Below are 19,101 nucleotides of genomic sequence, written 5' to 3' on the forward strand. Positions count from 1 at the left end.
TTTGTTTACCAGCTAACTGGCACCAGGAAATGGTTGTAGTGTAAGCAGTTTAAAATTGACTGATTTCTCCAGCTGTTTATTCATTTGTTTAAATTTAGGAGGGTTCACATTATTTCAAAAGTTGGACAAAGAATTTATAACACAGGCCAGGCATAGTGGCTCATGCCTGTAATCCCATCGTTTTGGGAGGCTGAGGTGGGCAGATCACTTGAGGCCAGAAGTCAAGACCAGACATGGCAAAACCGTGTCTCTACTAAACATACAAAAATTAGCCAGGCATGGTGGAGCACACCTGTAATCCCAGCTGTTCAAGAGGCTGAGGGAGGAGAATCACTTGAACCTAGAAGGCAGAAGTTGCAGTGAGCCGAAATCACACCACTGCACTCCAGCCTGCGTGACACAGCGAGTCTCTGTATCAAAAAAAAAAAAAAAAAAAGAATTTATATAACACTATGCTTTCTTTTTATAACAAATATTACAGTAATTCATGTAATAGGAACTTGCATTGAATGTGACTAATGTGTACTGAGGAATATTGAGAGTGTGGGAAGTGATTGTTTTCAACAGTCCCAGATGCTAACTGATGAATAAAAAGATGAACAAATGAACAATGAAAACTTATCAGCTATGTTTTTACCATACCAATCCCACGAGTAGCCATTTTGTTTAGATGGATTTTTTTAAAAAGGTCAGTTTAAAAAGGTAATTTGGCCAGATTCCTTTTTAATTCAGGCATATTTCCCTTCAGGAGGAATCAGTCTACATATTTGATTTGAGAATATTTGCAGTCTACCACTTAGCCTTTCTTTTTTTTTGAGATGGAGTCTCACTCTGTCACCCAGGCTGGAGTGCAGTGGCACAACCTTGGCTCACTGCAACCTCCGCCTCCTGGGTTCAAGTGATTCTCCTGCCTCAGCCTCCTGAGTAGCTGGGCCTACAGGCACTTGCTGCCATGCCTGGCTAATTTTTGTTTGTATTTTTAGTAGAGACAGGGTTTCACCGTGTTAGCCAGGATGGTCTCAATCTCCTTACCTCGAGATCTGCCTGCCTTGGCCTCCCAAAGTGCTGGGATTACAGGCGTGAGCCACTGCGCCCGGCCTTAGCCTTTCTTAGTGAACTCACTTGATCAATGCCCAGACATATAAAGCTAAAAAGATTTTAAAATCTGCTTAAAAATACACTTGCTGCATACATGCCAGACTATGTAGTAAGCACTGACCAGTTGAACCTGACTCTGAACAGGCATTTAACAGAAGAGATACACAAATGCATGTACATGTGCACCTATGCATAACACATACACACGCATTTTCTGTCAGGATTACAGAGAAATGTGTTGATGGGTTAGGTAGCTCAGAAATTCCCTCCTGGCTTTGTTGAAGTATGCTAACTTATCCATTCTTTGCCAGAGCTCTGTACTCTGAGGCTTAGGCTTGATTCAAAGCAGGTCTGGAAGTTTGGAGGAGTTGAGAATAGCTCAAAGCCTTGTGAACAGATTATTTTAAAACTATCTCGAATTCTGGTGCTCAGGTGATCCTCCTACCTCTGCCTCCCAAAGTGCTGGGATTACAGACATAATCCCCCCAAAAAATAACATAATTACCATTTTAACTATTTCTAAGTGTACATTTCAGTAGTTTAAGTATATTCATATGGTTGCAAAATAGATCTCCAGGACTTTTTCATCTTGCAAAACTCAAACACTATACCCATTAGACAGTAACTCCCACTTTCTCTCCTTCCCCCAGCTCCTGGTAACCCCATTCTACTCTGTTTCTATGGATTTGACTAGAATCATACAGTATGTGGCCAGGTGCGGTGGCTCACGCCTGTAATCCCAGCACTTTGGGAAGCCGAGGCGGGCAGATCACCTGAGATCAGGAGTTCGAAACCAGCCTGGCCAACATGGTGAAACCTCGTCTCTACTAAAAAATACAAAAGTTAGCCGGGCATGGTGGCAGGCACCTTAATCCCAGCTACTTGGGAGGCAAAGGCAGGAGAATCGTTTGAACCTGGGAAGCGGAGGTTGCAGTGAGCCGAGATCAAGCCATTGCACTCAAACCTGGGGGACAAGAGTGAGACTTCTCTCAAAGAAAAAGAAAAGATTCATACAGTATGTGTTTTTGTGACTGGCTTATTTCATGTAACATAATGTCTTCACGACCAGACATGGTGGCTCATGCCTGGAATCCCAGCACTTTGGGAGGCTAAGGTGGGAGGATCCCTTGAACCCAGGAGGTCGAGGCTGCAATAAGCTGCATTTGTGCCACTGCCCTCCAGCCGGGGTGACAGAGCAAGACCCATTCTCAATAATAATAGTAATAAATGTCCTCAGGGTTCATCTACCTCGTAACATGTAACAGGATTTTATTCCTTTTTAAGGTTGAATGATACTGCATTTTATGTATATACCACATTGTGTTTATCTATTCATCTGTTGATGGACACTTGAGTTGCTTTCACCTTATTGTAAATGTAAATGTTAATGTACATGTTAGTGCTGCTATGAACATAGGTATAAAAAGATATCTTCAAGACCCTGCTTTCAATTTTTTTTTTTTTTTTGAGACCGTCTCACTCTGTCACTCAGGTTGGAATGGCATGATTTCTGCTCACTGCAACCTTCGCCCCTGGGTTCCAGCTATTCTTGTGCCTCAGCCTCCCAAGTAGCTGGGATTACAGGCACCCACCACCACACCCAGCTACTTTTTGTATTTTTAGTAAAGATGGGGTTTTGCCATGTTGGCTAGGCTGGTCTCGAACTCCTGACCACCTGCCTCGGCCTCCCAAAATGCTGGGATTACAGGCATGACCCACCACACCTGGCCCCTGCTTTCAGTTTTTTTGAATGTATACCCAGAAGTGGAATTGCAGCATAATGTGGTAGTTGTAGGTCTTTGTGGGTTTTTTTTTTTTTCTTAGTTTTTTTTTTTTTTTTTAGAGACAGGATCTTGCTATGTTTCCCAGGCCAGTGTGCAGTGGCTTTTCACAGGCACAGATCCCACTACTGATCAGCACAGGAGTTTTGGCTGACCTGGGCTGGCTCACCCCTTCTTAGGCAACCTGGTAATCCCCTGCTCCTGGGAGGTCACCGTATTGATGCTGAACTTAGCGTGGAGACCCAATCAGCGTAGCGCACTACAGTCCAGAACTCCTGGGCTCAAGCGATCCTCCCGCCTCAGCCTCCTGAGTAGCTGAGACTACATGCTCGCACCACCACACCTGGCAGTAGTTCTAGTTTTAATTTTTTGAGGAACTGTTTTCTATCGTGATCGCATCATTTTACAATCCCTTCAACAGTGCACAAGATTTCCCATTTCTCCACATACTCACCAACAGTTGTCATCTGTTTTTTGATAGTAGCCATCCTAATGGATGTGAGGTGATATCTCATTGTGGCTTTGATTTTATTTCTCTGATGATTAGTAGATGTTGAGCATCTTTTCATGTGCTTGTTAGCTATTTTTATATCATTGGAGAAGTATCTATTCAAATTCTTTGCCCATTTTTTTAATCAGTTGTTTAGTTTTTTTTTCCAGAGACAGGGTCTCCCTCTGTCACCCAGGGTGGAGTGCAGTGGTACAATCATAGCTCACTGCAGCCTCAAGCTCCATGACTCAGGTGATCCTCCCACCTCAGCCTCCCAAGTAGCTAGGACCGCAGGTACACACCACCACATCCAGCTAGATTTTTATTTCTTGTAGAGACAGGATCTTGCTGTGTTGCCAAGGTTGGTCTTGAACTCTTGGCCACAATTAACTCTCCTACCTTGGCCTCCCAAAGCACTAGGATTACAGACGTAGTCACCATGCCTCGCCAGATTTTTTTATTGTTGAATTGTAGTTCTTTATGTATTCTGGATATTAACCCCATTTCAGATATATGATTTGCAAGTATTTTCTCCCATTCTGTGGATTGTGTTTTCACTCTGTTGTTTGTATCCTTTGATGTACATTTTTTAAAAATTTAATGTAGGCTGGGCACGATAACTTGTGCCTGTAATTTCAGCACTTGGGAGGCTGAGGCAAGCAGATTACCTGAGGTCAGGAGTTCAAGACGAGCCTGGCCAGTGTGGCAAAACCCCATCTCTACCAAAAATACAAAAAAAAAAAAAAAAATTAGCTGCGCATGGTGGCACATGCCTGTAGTCCCAGCTACTGAGCGGGCTGAAGCACGAGAATTGCTTGAACCCGGGAGATGGAGGTTGTAGTGAGCACAGATCATGCCACTGCACTCTGCCTGGATGACAGAGCAAGACTCTGTCTAAAACAACAACAACAACAAAATGGATCTAGTTCCATTTGTCTACTTTTGCTTTTGTTTCTTGTGCTTTTGGTGTCAGCCAAGAAATCACTGGCAAAGCTAATGTCATGAAGCTTTTCCTGTATGTTTTCTTCTAGAAGTTTTATAGCTTAAGGCCTTTCCTTAGGTCTTTAATCCATATGGTGTTGACTTTTGTATGTGACATAAGGTAAGGGTCCAACTTCATTCTTTTGCTATTTGGATATCCAGCTTTCTCAACATTATTTGTTGAAGAGACCCCCACTGGGTGGTCTTGGTATGCTTGTCAAAATCATTTGATTATATAGTGAGGGTTTATTTCTGGGTTTTCTTTTTTCTTTCTTTTTGTATATTATTATACTTTTAAGTTCTAGGGTACATGTGCACAACGTGCAGGTTTGTTACATATATATACATGTGCCACGTTGGTGTGCTGCACCTGTTAACTCAACATTTACATTAGGTATATCTCCTAATGCTATCCCTCCCCCCTTCCCCCACCCCACAACAGGCCCCGGCGTGTGATGTTCCCCACCCTGTGTCCAAGTGTTCTCATTGTTCATTTCTGACCTATGAGTGAGAACATGCAATGTTTGGTTTTCTGTCCTTGTGATAGTTTGCTCAGAATGATGGTTTCCAGCTTCATCCATGTCCCTACAAAGGACATGAACTCATCCTTTTTTATGGCTGCATAGTATTCCATGGTGTATATGTGCCACATTTTCTTAATCCAGTCTGTCATTGATGGATATTTGGGTTGGTTCCAAGTCTTTGCTATTGTGAATAGTGCCGCAATAAACATACGTGTGCATGTGTCTTTATAGCAGCATGATTTATAATCCTTTGGGTGTATACCCAGTAATGGAATGGCTGGGTCAAATGGTATTTCTAGTTCTAGATCCTTGACGAATCACTACACTGCCTTCCACAATGGTTAAACTAGTTTACAGTCCCACCAACAGTGTAAAAGTGTTCCTATTTCTCCACATCCTCTCCAGCACCTGTTGTTTCGTGACTTTTTAATGATCACCATTCTAACTGGTGTGAGATGGTATCTCATTGTGGTTTTGATTTGCGTTTCTCTGATGGCCAGTGATGATGAGCATTTATCCATGTGCCTGTTGGCTGCATAAATGTCTTCTTTTGAGAAGTGTCTGTTCATATCCTTTGCCCACTTTTTGATGGAGTTGTTTGATTTTTTCTTGTAAATTTGTTTAAGTTCTTTATAGATTCTGGATATTAGCCCTTTGTCAGATGGGTAGATTGTAAAAATTTTCTCCCATTCTGTAGGTTGCCTGTTCACTCCGATGGTAGTTTCTTTTGCTGTGCAGAAGCTCTTTAGTTTAATTAGATCCCATTTGTCAATTTTGGCGTTTGTTGCCATTGCTTTTGGTGTTTTATTCATGGAGTCCTTGCCCATGCCTATGTCCTAAATGGTGTTGCCTAGGTTTTCTTCTAGGTCTTTTTATGGTTTTAGGTCTAACATTTAAGTCTTTAATCCATCTTGAATTAATTTTTGTATAAGGTGTAAGGAAGGGATCCAGTTTCAGCTTTCTACATATGGCTAGCCAGTTTTCTATTTCTGGGTTTTCTATTCCACTGGTCTGTGTATCTGTCTTTGTGCCAGTACCATGCTGTTTTGATTACTGTAGCTTTGTAATATGTTTGAAATCAGGAAGTATAAGGCCTCTAACCATGTTCTTTTTTCAAAATTGTTTTGATTATTTGGGGTCCCTTGTGATTCCATACAAATTTTAGGATGAAATTTTCTATTTCTAAAAAAAAAAAAAAAAAAAAAGCCATGGCAATAACCTTCTAAATAAATTACAACAAAATAAAGGTATATGTAAATGAAGTAAGTAATAATTAACAGAGCAACAAGTGACCTAGCTAGGTCCATTTTAGGAGAAGGTCTAAGTCAAGTTGGGGGTGGGGGCTTTGTAATATCAAGAGGGGAGACCTGAGATCAGTATAAAAGGGATTAAAGTGGTCATAGGAGCTCCAGCACTTCTGAAGGCTAAACATAGCTGAAGTTTTGCTCACTAGTTTGATCTCAACAAGTGCCAATGAATTAAGTTATTGGAAATCTCACTGGAACTATGTGCATTAATACTTAGGCATGTTCTTCTGTTGGCCTAGGTAAGTTGCCTGGGAATTTTAGTAATTGTCCCTGCTATCTGCATACATTGCTCTCCTCTCCCAAGGAAAGGTAAGGCATTGGCCATGGAGGCTTTAGCCCATCCAGAGTGGGTAGTAGAAGCAGAATTGAGAAGTGACTATCAAAAATTTCCATGTGGTAAAAGTTGACATGTAGATTATACCAAATTAGGAGAAAAAAAAATCAGACAGAATATTTATGAACCAGCCGGGCACAGTAGCTTACTTATGTAATCCTGGCACTTTGGGAGGCCGAGGTACGCAGATCGCCTGGGCAACATGACAAAACCCTGTCTCTACAAAAAAAAAAGAAAGAAGAAAAAGACTTATGAACTCCTATAACATTTTTATCAGTTTGTTTTGGAGAGACTTAAAACATGCTCATAATGGCCTCTTGTTCTTCCTTAGGGAGTTCAGTAAAAGAAAATAGGAGATCCCTGTCATGGTTCCTAGCATGCAAAAGGATGACTAATTCACAGGACTGTAGGACTTAACATGGCTTAGATGTAAAGTACATTCCAGTGCTTAGGGAATTCAGTGAAACCCTTGTTATGAGATGATATTCTATGTGAAAGGAAAGACAAATGGATTACAGCCATGCCACCCTTACCAGCAACTTAATTCTCCAGATAAGGAGTTAGGGAGAATCAAATAATACGTCTTATTGAGGTGCTACTGTTTAGCAGATGCTGCTGCATTTGCTCACTATACTTAGAAATAATCTTTTGGGGCCGGGCGTGGTAGTTCATGCCTGTAATCCCAGCAGTTTAGCGGATCACGAGGTCAGGAGTTCGAGACCAGCCTGGCCAGCATGGTGAAACCCCGTCTCTACTAAAAATACAAAAAATTAGCTGGGCATCGTGGCGCATGCCTGTAGTCCCAGCTACTAGGGAGTCTGAGGCAGGAGAATTGCTTGAACCCAGCAGGTGGGGATTGCAGTGAGCCAAGATTGCACCACTGCACTCCAGTCTGGGTGACAGAGCGAGACTCCATCTCAAAAAAAAAAAAAAAGAAACAATCTTTTGGTATTTATTCCGAGATCTGATATTATTTCAAAGAATCTTGTTCTTGATCTGCCTTATATGACATGGATCCTTATGTTAATGAAACTTTCATATATTTGCAGAGCTCTCGATGTTCTGAAGTATGAGGAAGTTGACATGGATTCATTAGCCAAGGCTGTTCCAGAGCCCTTGAAGAAGTATACTAAATGTAGAGAGTTGGCTGAAAGACTGAAAATAGAAGGTAGAAAATAATTTTTGACTTAACATACCTTTATCATTTGTGCAAATTATCAATAGACAACAGATCCATTATTACTGTTGGACCAGCATAGTGTTAGCTTCTGTGCTCTTCAAAAGTGTGGTCCTCAGCTAACAGCATTGCAACACCTACAAGCTTGTTAGAAATACAGAATCGTGGCTGGGCGCGGTGGCTCATGCCTATAATCCCAGCACTTTGGGAGGCTGAGGTGGGCTGATTTCTTGAGCCTGGGCATTCCGGACCAGCCTGGCCAATATGGCAAAACCCTGTCTCTACAAAAAAAATACAAAAAATTAGCTGGATGTGAAGGTACATGCCTGTAGTGCCAACTACTATGGAGGCAGAGGTGGGAGGATTGCTTGAGGCTGGGAGGTGGAGGTTGCAGTGAGCCAAGATCGCTGTACTCCAGCCTGAGTGACAGAGCAAGATGACATCTAAAAAAAAAAAAAATTAGAAAAAGGAAATACAGACTCTCAGGCTTCACCTCAGACCCACTGAGAATCTATATTTAAACATGCTTTTCAGGTGATTTACATGCACATTTCAAATAAGTGGTACTGCAGAGTCCTCCTATAAATAAATATACATATATATTATATATGTGTGTGTGTGTGTGTGTGTGTGTGTATATATATATATATATATATTTTTTTTTTTTTTTTTTTTTTTTTTTTTTTGAGAAGGAGTTTCCTTCTTCTTGCGCAGGCTGGGGTGCAGTGGCATGATCTCGGTTCACTGCAACCTCTGCCTCCCGGGTTCAAGTGATTCTCCTGTCTCAGCCTCTTGTGTAGCTGGGATTATAGGCATGCACCACCACGCCTGGCTAATTTTTTGTATTTTTAGTGGACACGGGGTTTCACCATGTTGGCCAGGCTGGTCTCGAACTCCTGGCCTTAGGTGATCTGCCTGCCTCGGCCTCCCAAAGTGCAGGGATTACATACAGGAGTGAGCCACTGCACCTGGCCAAAAATAAATATTTTTTATAGGAGGGTGCCACAGTACCACTTATTTGAAGTGTGTGTGTGTGTGTGTGTGTGTGTGTGTGTGTGTACCACTTATTTGAAGTGTGTGTGTGTGTGTGTGTGTGTGTGTGTGTGTGTGTGTGTGTGTTGGTTTTTTCTTTTTTGAGATGGAGTTTCACTCTTGTTGCCCAGGCTGGAGTGCAATGGTGCAATCTTGGCTCACTACAACCTATACCTCCCAGGTTCAAGCAATTCTCCTGCCTCAGCCTCCCAAGTAGCTGGGGTTACAGGGCCCCACCACAAGGCCTGGCAAATTTTTGTATTTTTAGTAGAGACAGGGTTTCATCACATTGGCCAGGCTTGTCTCAAACTCCTGACCTCAGGTGATCCCCCCACCTCGGCCTCCCAAAGTGCTGGGATTACAGGTGTGAGCCACTGCACCCAGCATATATATATGTCTTTATATATTTTTTTTAACCTTGAACTTTCTTTTTATACTCTCCCCACCTAACGTTTTAATAATGAGAAAAATAATACTATCTTTGGCTTTGACAGTATACTGAAATACTCTACCATTGACAAATACTTACTTTGTATCAATACTCTTGGTCAGTTTATAGACCATCAAAGCCACAAGTGTCTCTGGTAGTTGCTCTGCATTTTTTTAAGTTTTTCATTATGAAAATTTTTATTATGAAAATACCGAAGCTGGGCGTAGTGGCTCACGCCTGTAATCCCAGCACTTTGGGAGGCTGAGGTGGGCAGATCACCTGAGGTCAGGAGTTCGAGACTAGCCTGGCCAACATGGTGAAACCCCACCTCTACTAAAAATACAAAAAAAATTAGCTGAGCATGGTGGTGGGCACCTATAATCCCAGCTACTCGGGAGGCTGAGGCAGGAGAATTGCTTGCACCCAGGAGACGGAGGTTGCAGTGAGCCGAGATCGCACCATTGCACTCCAGCCTGAGCGACAAGAGCGAGACTTCATCTTACAAAAGAAAAAAAAAATACTGAGAATAATATTGGCTTCTGCATTTTGATAGAAGGTGTCTTTTCATGGGTGGAAAATGATCTAGTGAAAAAAGCACGGAACAGGATAACATGGTGAGAAGGGAAGACAAAGTTGGATGATGGTGTGCTGTTCAAACAGGAAAAGACTGTGCTCTTTGGGAACCAGCCAGAATGGTGATTATGCTGCATTCCTTCTAGCAGTGGCATTTTCTTTTCTTTTTTTTTTTTTTTTTTTTTTTTTTGAGATGGAGTCTCGCTTTGTCGCCCAGGCTGGAGTCCAGTGGTGCAATTTTGGCTCACTGCAACCTCCACCTCCTGGGTTCAAACAATTCTCCTGCCTCAGCCTCCTGAGTAGCTGGGAGTACAGGCATGCACCACCACGCCTGGCTAATTTTTTTATTTTTAGTAGAGACGAGGTTTCACTATTTGGCCAGGCTGGTCTTGAACTCCTGACTTCAGGTGATCTACCCGCCTCGGCCTCCCAAAGTGCTGGGATTACAGGCATGATCCACTGCTCCTGGCCTTTTTTTTTTTTTTTTTTTTTTTTTTTTCTTTTTGAGACAGAGTCTTACTCTGTCACCCTGTCGCCCAGGCTGGAGTGCAGTGATGCAGTCTCAACTCACTGCAACCTCGACCTCCTGGGTTCAAGCCGTTCTCCTGCCTCAGTCTCTCGGGTAGCTGGGACTATAGGCGCGCACCACCACACCTGGCTAATTTTTGTATCTTTTTAGTAGAGATAGTGTTTCACCATGTTAGCCAGGCTGGTCTCAAACACCTGACCTCAGATGATCTGCCCACTTCGGCCTCCCAAAGTTGTTGGGATTACAGGCGTGAGCCACCATACCCAGCTAGCATTTTTTTCAGTTCCACAAAGGCCTATCACCTTGCAATGCTTTGGATGTCTGTGTAGGATGACCCAAGTGCTAGCTACCATTCCACCACACAAGTTTACAAAAGTCTAGCAACAAAAGGAAACTCATCAGAAACTCTAGAATTATTCTTCCAAATGATTAAACACTAGCAATATATTAAGGTAGAAGAAGGATCATTGACCTGTTATTTTACCATCACAATTTCTCTATTGAGTAAAAATTTCTTTATTAAACACTTAGGGCTGTTAGCTCTGGGGAAGAGTGATTATATATTTTAAACTTGGTTTGCAGTGTCACTTTGTTCAATAAATCATCAGGTTCAGGTTAGGATAATCCAGAAAAATTATCATTAACTTGTTTGTAGGAAGCCCTGACTTCAAACATTGAATAGCTACTGTTTTTACTTGTTCTTTAAAGACTCTGGCATATATAAAGACTCTCAAAACTATCATGGCTTAAAAAAAAAAAACTATACTGGATTGAAGTATAACACATATCAGTGGTTTTCAGATTGCTACCTGAATCCCTCCACTAGACAAAACATTTCTTGAGGGCATAAATCAGTGTCAGATTCTTCTTTGTATTCTCTCTCTTGTTTTGTTATATGTGAATATATATAACATTATACCCTTATATACCTTTAGCATATGCATTACCTCATATATTCCATGATACCTTGACGAGTCTATTCTTGAGTCATAACATTATATTACAATTTGCTATACTAATTTATTATATTACAATATTATATAAGCTATTTACATGCATTATTTCATTTGATACTTAGAACTGCCCTGTGAAGGACAGATACTAGCATTGTTGTCCCAATTTTACAGATAAGTGGTAATTGCCCAAGATCACACAGTTGGTGAGTGACAGAGCTGGGACTGGAACCTACCTTGTCTGATTGCAAATCCTGTGTACTTCACAACTATTCTTTGTTGCCATAAAGACCCTCAGAAGTCATCTGGGCCAGCCCTTGCAATTTCTAGAAAAAGAAGCTAAGTCCCAAAATGATGATGATGTGCGCATAGTCAGAGGGTAATTCATTGTTGGAGTCAGACACAGAGATGAGATGTTCTGGCTGCCAGTCAAGTGATGGAAGAAGATGCTACCAAAACCTCAGAGGACTCCCTTTCTTGAACAGGACAGAATAAGCACCTCAATTTAGGTTTTAAAACAGGGTTTTAATTTAATTTTCTAAGAGCAGAATGCTTTAAACAAAATAATTGCTGAATTATCTTCCTAACATCACTTTTGAACAATCCTTTAACTAAATTATTTAAATTATGTTTTGTCAACTAAGAAGCTTTACTTTTAAAATTTATAGCTCTATATGAAGATAATTCAAAAAACCATTTTCTTAGAGAAGTAGCTTATCTCGGCTGGGCATGGTGGCTCATGCCTATAATCACAGCACTTTTGGAGGCCAAGGTGGGCAGATCATGAGGTCAGGAGTTCGAGACCAGCCTGGCTAACATGGTGAAAACCCGTCTCTACTAAAAATACAAAGATTAGCCGGGCATGGTGGCGCGCATCTATAATCCCAGCTACTCAGGAGGCTGAGGCAGGAGAAATTGCTTGAACCCCGGACGTGGAGGTTGCAGTGAGCCGAGATCGTGCCACTGCACTCCAGCCTAGGCAACAAGCAAGACTCCGTCTCAAAAAAAGAGAGAAATAGCTTATCTCTAGGACATAAAATTCAGCCTCACAGCCTGTTGAGAAAAATATTCCAACCAAGATTTCCACTGACAGCCTAAGCAAATTCTTTTTTTTTTTTTTTTTTGAGACGGAGTCTCGCTCTGTCGCTCAGGCTGGAGTGCAATAGCGCTATATCGGCCCACTGCAACCTCCGCCTCCCGGGTTCAAGCAATTCTCCTGTCTTAGCCTCCCGAGTAGCTGGGATTACAGGTGGATGCCACCACGCCTGGCTAATTTTTTATATTTTTAGTAGAGATGGCATTTCACCATGTTCCCCATGCTGGTCTCGAACTCCTGAGCTCAGACTCTCCACCCGCGTCGGCCTCCCAAAGTGTTAGTATCACAGGCATGAGCCACCATGCCTGGCCACAAATTCTTTTTTTACTTTTAATTTTCCGGATATTTGAAAAGGACATGCACTAAACTACTAGACAAAATGTTGTAGTTAATATGCGAGACACTCCATTTATCTTTGCTTCAGTTTCCTCTTATGTAAAAGGGAACGCCTACCCAACCTATCTCATGAAGTGAGTGTTGAATGAGATGATGTACACAAAAGCTTTTTGTAAATTGTAAGAGGCTACATAAATGTAAGTTGTTAGTATAATATAATCTGGGTATTATAACGTGATTCTGATTTTGTTCACCAGCCACTTATGAATCAGTGTTGTTCCATCAGCTACAAGAAATAAAGGGAGTTCAGCAAGATGAAGCTCTCCAACTGCCAAAAGACCTAGATTATTTGACTATCAGGGATGTGTCTTTGTCCCATGAAGTTCGAGAGAAACTACATTTTAGTCGTCCACAGACGGTAAGAAAATAGGCAGGGGAATAGAAACAAGTTATAAAGATACAGTGCTTTAATTTTTTAAATCTGGGGTTATAATGGCCATATAACTAATGTTTTATTTAGTAATAAACTTCCAGCCTGGGCAACACAGCAAGACGCCACCTCTACAAAAATACAAAAATTAGCTGGGCATGGTGGCATGCACCTGCAAGTGCCAGCTACTCGGGAGGCTGAGGTGGCAGATACCTGAGCCCAAGACACTGAGGCTGCGGTGAGCCATGACTGCACCACTGCACTTCAGCCTGGGCAACAGAGTGAGACCCTGTCTCAAAAAAAAAAAGAAACTTGACCTCAGATTTTTTTCTTATGTTTCTAAGACAGATGTCGGTATGAGAGATGATAAAGCTTAACTTTAACTAAATAACTGGAAGTCAAGAATTGGTTTGATTGGAAATATTCTCTAGTCCCAACCATGTGATAAAGCATCAGAGCAAACTATGCAAGATAGTACACGTGTATGGCTTAAAGGAAACCATACTAGGTTAAAATATAACTCATATTAGTGATTTTCAAGTCACTACTTGGAGTCCTCCTTAGGAGTTCCATAGTGTTGCCTTGGAAACTAATGGGATAAAGAGGGGAGCCAAAAAATGCCCCCACCACATGCTTCAGGCTAATTGTGAGAGGGTGTATGCGTGTTCTTTTGTGTAAACAAATAAACCTTTAATTTACTGTATAGTAATTAGTATTGGGCTTCTAATAAATATTTAAAGACTGATAAACTGTACTTACTGATTCTGAGATACGCTTTTCTCCACATTTTAACATCTCTAAAATTGCATCTTTTTTTTTTTGAAATAGAGTCTCACTCTGTCACCAGGCTGGAGTGCAGTGGAACGATCTCGGCTCACTGCAACCTCTGCCTCCTGGGTTCAAGCGATTCCCCTACCTCAGCCTCCCAAGTAGCTGGGACTACAGGCGCATGCCACCACACTCGGCTAATTTTTTTTTGTACTTTTAGCAGAGACGGGGTTTCACCATGTTGGCTGGGATGGTCTCGATCTCCTCACCTCATGATCCGCCCGCCTTGGCCTCCCAAAATCCTGGGATTACAGGCGTGAGCCACTGCGCCCGGCCAATTGCATCTTTAATATCTCAAAAATTGATGGTGTGTCACAGTTTAATGGGCTTTTTTTTTTTTAGTAGTGGTTCATAAAATAAAGGGGCATATTACAAAAATATAAGACTGTAGAAAAATTTGAAAAAAACTATTTTTACAGGAAGGAGTGATTTCATTAATATAAGATGGTATTCTTAGCAACAGTCATCATGGAAACCAGGAAAATAAGCCTTAAATATTATGACTTTGTCCCTTCCTATTGATTTCAGATTATGTTTGTATTGATAATCATAGGCTACACTGCCACACTGTCCAACATGATAGCCACTCGCCAATTGTGGTTATTTACATTAATTAAAATTAAATAGGCCAGGTGCAGTGGCACGCACCTATAGTCCCAGCTACTTGGGAGGCTGAGGTGGGAGGATCGCTTAAGCCCAGGAGGTAGAGGCTGCAGCAAGTCATGATTGTACCACTACACCCCAGCCTGGGTGACAGAGTGAGACCCTGTCTCAAAAAAAAAAAAAAAAAAGAAAAAAATTAAATAAAATGTAAAATTCAGCTCCTCAGTCTTACTAGCCACATTTCAAGTGCACAGTAGCCACATATGACTAGTGGCTACCATATTGGACACTGCATTATTGCAGTGCACATGTTATAGAAGATTTCCATCATCATAGAAAGTTCAGTTGGACAGCACTGGTCGTGGGAGTTCAGAACCCCTTGCCCACAATTCCATAATACAAAAGGCTCTGGCAGAAGTTTGCCACAAGCTCATTTGGTAGCAAAACTGAGCTCAGCTCAAAAGAGGCTATATGGTCTTTATACTGTTTAGAGTGAAAATTCATACCTTTCACTGTAAAAATACACTGCAGAAATATTAATAGGATTAAAAATGTGGGGTGCTGCCCCACACACTGCTGAGGCTGTTACATTATATACCGCTTCAAGGATTATATATATCTTATTACAAAAACGTATGGCTTCAAGGATTTCATTTCATTTTAATTTTTTGAGAGGGGCTTACTCTGTCACCCAGGCTGGAGTGCAGTGGCATAATCACAGCTCACTGCATTCTCGACTTCCCAGGCTCAAGTGATCCTCCCACCTTTGTTTTCTGAGAGGCTAGTACTACAAGTGTGCACCACCATCCTAAGCTAATTTTTTTTAATTTTCTGTAGAGACAGAGTCTCACCCACTATTTTGCCCAGGCTGGCCTCAAGAGTTTCACATAAGGGACTGTGGACCTATATTTGAAGAAAGGAACTTGATTACAGTTTTTCTTAGTTTAATGGGATGAAAAAGTAGATACTCTAACATCTATTAGTTATGTAATCTTGCACAAGCTATTTTAACATTTCTGTGCCTCAGTTTCCCATTTGTAAAATGAAGACATAAAATAATATTTCCTTTATCTACTTTACAAGGAAATACATTAAGATAATACATCAAAATAATAATTAAGAAAATATTATATAAACTATACTATACAGATTGATATTTGGAGGAAAATAGATTTGATTTGACATAGCATAGCTCACTTAGTTTCTCTTGTGGTATTGATTCTTAGATCGGGGCTGCTAGTCGCATACCCGGAGTAACACCTGCTGCCATCATCAATCTGCTGAGATTTGTGAAGACCACTCAACGAAGACAGGCAGCTATGAATGAATCATCCAAAACTGATCAATACTTATGTGATGCAGACAGACTTCGAGAGAGAGAGTTATAGCTTTCAATTCATAAAAGATTTTTAAAGAGCATGTAAATAATTTGATCAATACAAGAGTATAGATAAAAGAATTATTTAGCACATGTTAAAATAGCTTTATTAGATTACTATGGGTTTGCCGTTAATTTCTGAGTGGGACAGAAATTATAATTGTGCTTTTTTGTGTATATGAAAAAACTAGTCGTAAACAATTTGTACTCTTTCTTTAAGGAGCTCTAATACAAATAACTTTGTGCAGTGTTCATCAAAGAGAGAGATAGTGAACCTAAAACTGAACCTGGAAAAAAACTCAACATGCAGATTTGCCTACTCATAGGGACTTTGCCTATTAAGTCTACCAAATTAAAAGTCTTATCATTCAGCGTGTTTTGAGAGTTAATAATCTTTTGCTTGGTTATACTAGGCTAGGAAGCAATATGAAAGCCCTTAAATTCTCAAAACTAAAGACTTGAGATTATATAAAATTATCCAGAATCATTCAGCTAATACTATTGGAATATAGTACGTAGGGTGAAAGTTGACAGAAATCTGTACTTCTTCAGGAAATCCTCACTGGTAATTGTTTTGAACATTAATGAAAGCCCTATAAAATAGAAAGATTGGAAATCACCATTGTTTCCTATTATCCACAGTGTGGATACTTATTTGGTGACCTAGTTATGGGAGAATTGAGTAACATTCGTTATTTTATATCATACCATAAAAATATTTTCTTAAGAAACTGTCATGGCCATCATTTCTTAACAATGAAGACAGGTCCATAATAACTGGTGAGTGGTGTTTCCCTGTTTTTAAGTCAGAATGACAGAAAAAACAGAATGGTAGTAGTACCCCTCTTCCTCTCCAGTACTTCAATGGTATGTCTTCACAGGGGTTAAAGTGGGATAATCAGCTGGGCCTTTTAACTGAGATACCTCAGATACCTCAACCATTCTGAATAGACTAAGGGATGAATACAGCCAAATGGGCCAGACAGCCCTGCTTGTCTCTGGAATTCCAACCCGGATCTCTGGTGTCAGCCTAGGGAGAAGCTCCCATGTCACCTTCGGGCCAAAGCAGGTACTCAGGAGAGTTCTAAGGGCCCCAAAATCACTTTGGCTATAGATGTGTACGTTAAGCCTGATTATGGGTGTGAGGCAACCAAGTATCTTGTTACTATAATTGCATATGGCCACTTGGATGTAGCTTAGTTTTCATGGGTTTATTTTATCTAATTTTAGTCTTTCCAGAAAGCAATAAGATTAGTAACAAGTAAAAAGTATTTGTAATGCTGGATAATTTAGGAATGATGAATATTTTTTAATACTTGATTTAGTGATTTCAAAAGGTCGTAACTTTTAGTCATAGCTACTCCTGGGCAAAATTCTTATTACAGAGACAATATTAATTACAATACCACACTGTATATATATTTTGAAAAGAGGCTGGTTGCAGCAGCTCACGCCTGTAATCCCGGCACTTTGGGAGGCTGAGGCAGGTGGATAACCTGAAGTCAGGAGTTCAAGACCAGCCTGGCCAACATGGCAAAACCCCATCTCCACTAAAAATACAAAAATTAGCCAGGCGTGGTGGAGCAAGCCTGTAGTCCCAGCTACTCAGGAGGCTGAGGCAGGAGAATCGCTTGAACCCAGGAGGCAGAGGTTGCAGTGAGCTGAGATTGTGCCACTGCACTCCAGCCTGGGTGACAGAGTGAGACTCTGTTTCAAAAAAAAGAAAAAGAAAAGAAGGTATTTTGTGTTTTTGTGCTACCTGTTCAGCAAAATAATGAAATTCATTGTTTCTAAACTTTTTTTTCTGATTAAATACAAGAGTAAAAGCAATGAATGGAATGCCTTTTGAATAGAATATAACAAAAATTTATCTTAAAGAAACAGGAAGTAACCTGGCACAGTGGCTCACGCCTGTAATCCCAGCACTTTGGGAAGCTGAGGCAGGCGGATCACGAGGTCAGGAGATCGAGACCATCCTGCCCAACATGGTGAAACCCCGTCTCTACTAAAAATACAAAAATTAGCTAGGTGTGTTGGCACGCGCCTGTAGTCCCAGCTACTCGGGAGGCTGAGGCAAGAGAATCACTTGAACTCAGGAGGCAGAGGTTGCAGTGAGCCAAGATCATGCCACTGCACTCCAGCCTGGCAACAGAGTGAGACTCCGTCTCAAAAAAAAAAAAAGAAACAGGAAGTTCAAATGTTTTGGGAGGTTCTTGACAGCTACAATTTGGGGCTAGTGACACTACACATATAAAGAAACTTTAAAGTTTCTTTGTAATGAAGGTTTGTAATGCTATTCCATTACAATAGTAACTGTCTCACTGAAAAATGTTTCATGGAAAATATATATTTTAGATTCTATGATTTGCTTTAGGATGTGAACTTCTTTATTTTTTAGAGACAGGGTCTCACTCTGTTGCCCAGGCTGTAGTGCAGTGGTACAATCATAGCTCACTGCAGCCTTGATCTCCTGGGCTCAAGTGATCCTTATGCCTCAGCCTCCCAAGTGGCTGGGACTACAGGCACATGCCACCACGCCTGGCTAAGTTTTAAAAAAATTTTTTGTAGGAGTGAAGTCTCACTATGTTGCCCAGGCTGGTCTTGAACTTCTGGCCTCAAATGATCCTCTTGCCTTGGCCTCCCAAAGTGCTCAGATTACAGGCATGAGCCACCACACCTGGCCTGAAACCTCTTTAAATCCACAATGTTTGTATTTTAACTTAAACAAAATTACATCACTTAATATGTCAAAACAGCCTACCCTCTGGTGCTGCTAGGCAGAAGTACTACAGAATATGATGCCCTAGGAAGAAATCAGCTAAAAATGTAACCTTACTCAATGTAGTTACTTCATAGGAATCCCATCACTGACAATAATCAGCTGCCAACGAAAGCTGGCCATACTTGTGACTTCCTCTATTCACCACAGACCAGACTGCCTAGCAGTTGAAAAAGCCAGGTATTTTTTCAATTCAATTCAACAGGAACACCAAAAAATAAGAAATGGCTAAGAAACACTTAAGTATTTGTAAAATTACTGGGGGAGGAAGGATAAAGATATGAACCTATGCTAAATTAAACAATTATGGCCTTGAAAATGAAGTTCCTTTATAGCCAAGAGCTTAAATTTTGTTACTGATGGTTTTAAAAGTATTTTGTCATTTTTTAGTTTCAACCTAGATTGGAATAGCCATGGCTTTTCCACTTCAGAAATTTCAACT

General features: G+C 40.9%; 1 protein-coding gene across 7 annotated transcripts in view; it reads left to right on the plus strand.

Annotated features, from left to right (window-relative positions):
• Positions 1-16,499, plus strand: part of MTO1 (mitochondrial tRNA translation optimization 1) — a 41,702-nt gene extending 25,203 nt beyond the window's left edge. For 4 of the 7 annotated variants that reach the window (XM_024248006.3, XM_024248005.3, XM_024248007.3 and 1 more), the window contains 3 exons: positions 7,565-7,683; positions 12,899-13,059; positions 15,729-16,251. In XM_024248006.3, coding sequence (XP_024103774.1) covers positions 7,565-7,683; positions 12,899-13,059; positions 15,729-15,890 — 442 coding nt within the window. In that variant the 3' untranslated portion in view covers positions 15,891-16,251. Of the gene's footprint in view, positions 1-7,564; positions 7,684-11,383; positions 11,416-12,898; positions 13,060-15,728 lie in introns of those variants that run through there. The other 3 variants (NM_001135517.1, XM_054557046.2, XM_063724745.1) reach the window with 3 other exon arrangements.
• The last annotated feature ends 2,602 nt before the right edge of the window (positions 16,500-19,101 follow it).

The sequence above is a fragment of the Pongo abelii genome, chromosome 5 (assembly GCF_028885655.2).
Source record: "Pongo abelii isolate AG06213 chromosome 5, NHGRI_mPonAbe1-v2.0_pri, whole genome shotgun sequence".
Lineage (NCBI taxonomy): Eukaryota > Metazoa > Chordata > Mammalia > Primates > Hominidae > Pongo > Pongo abelii.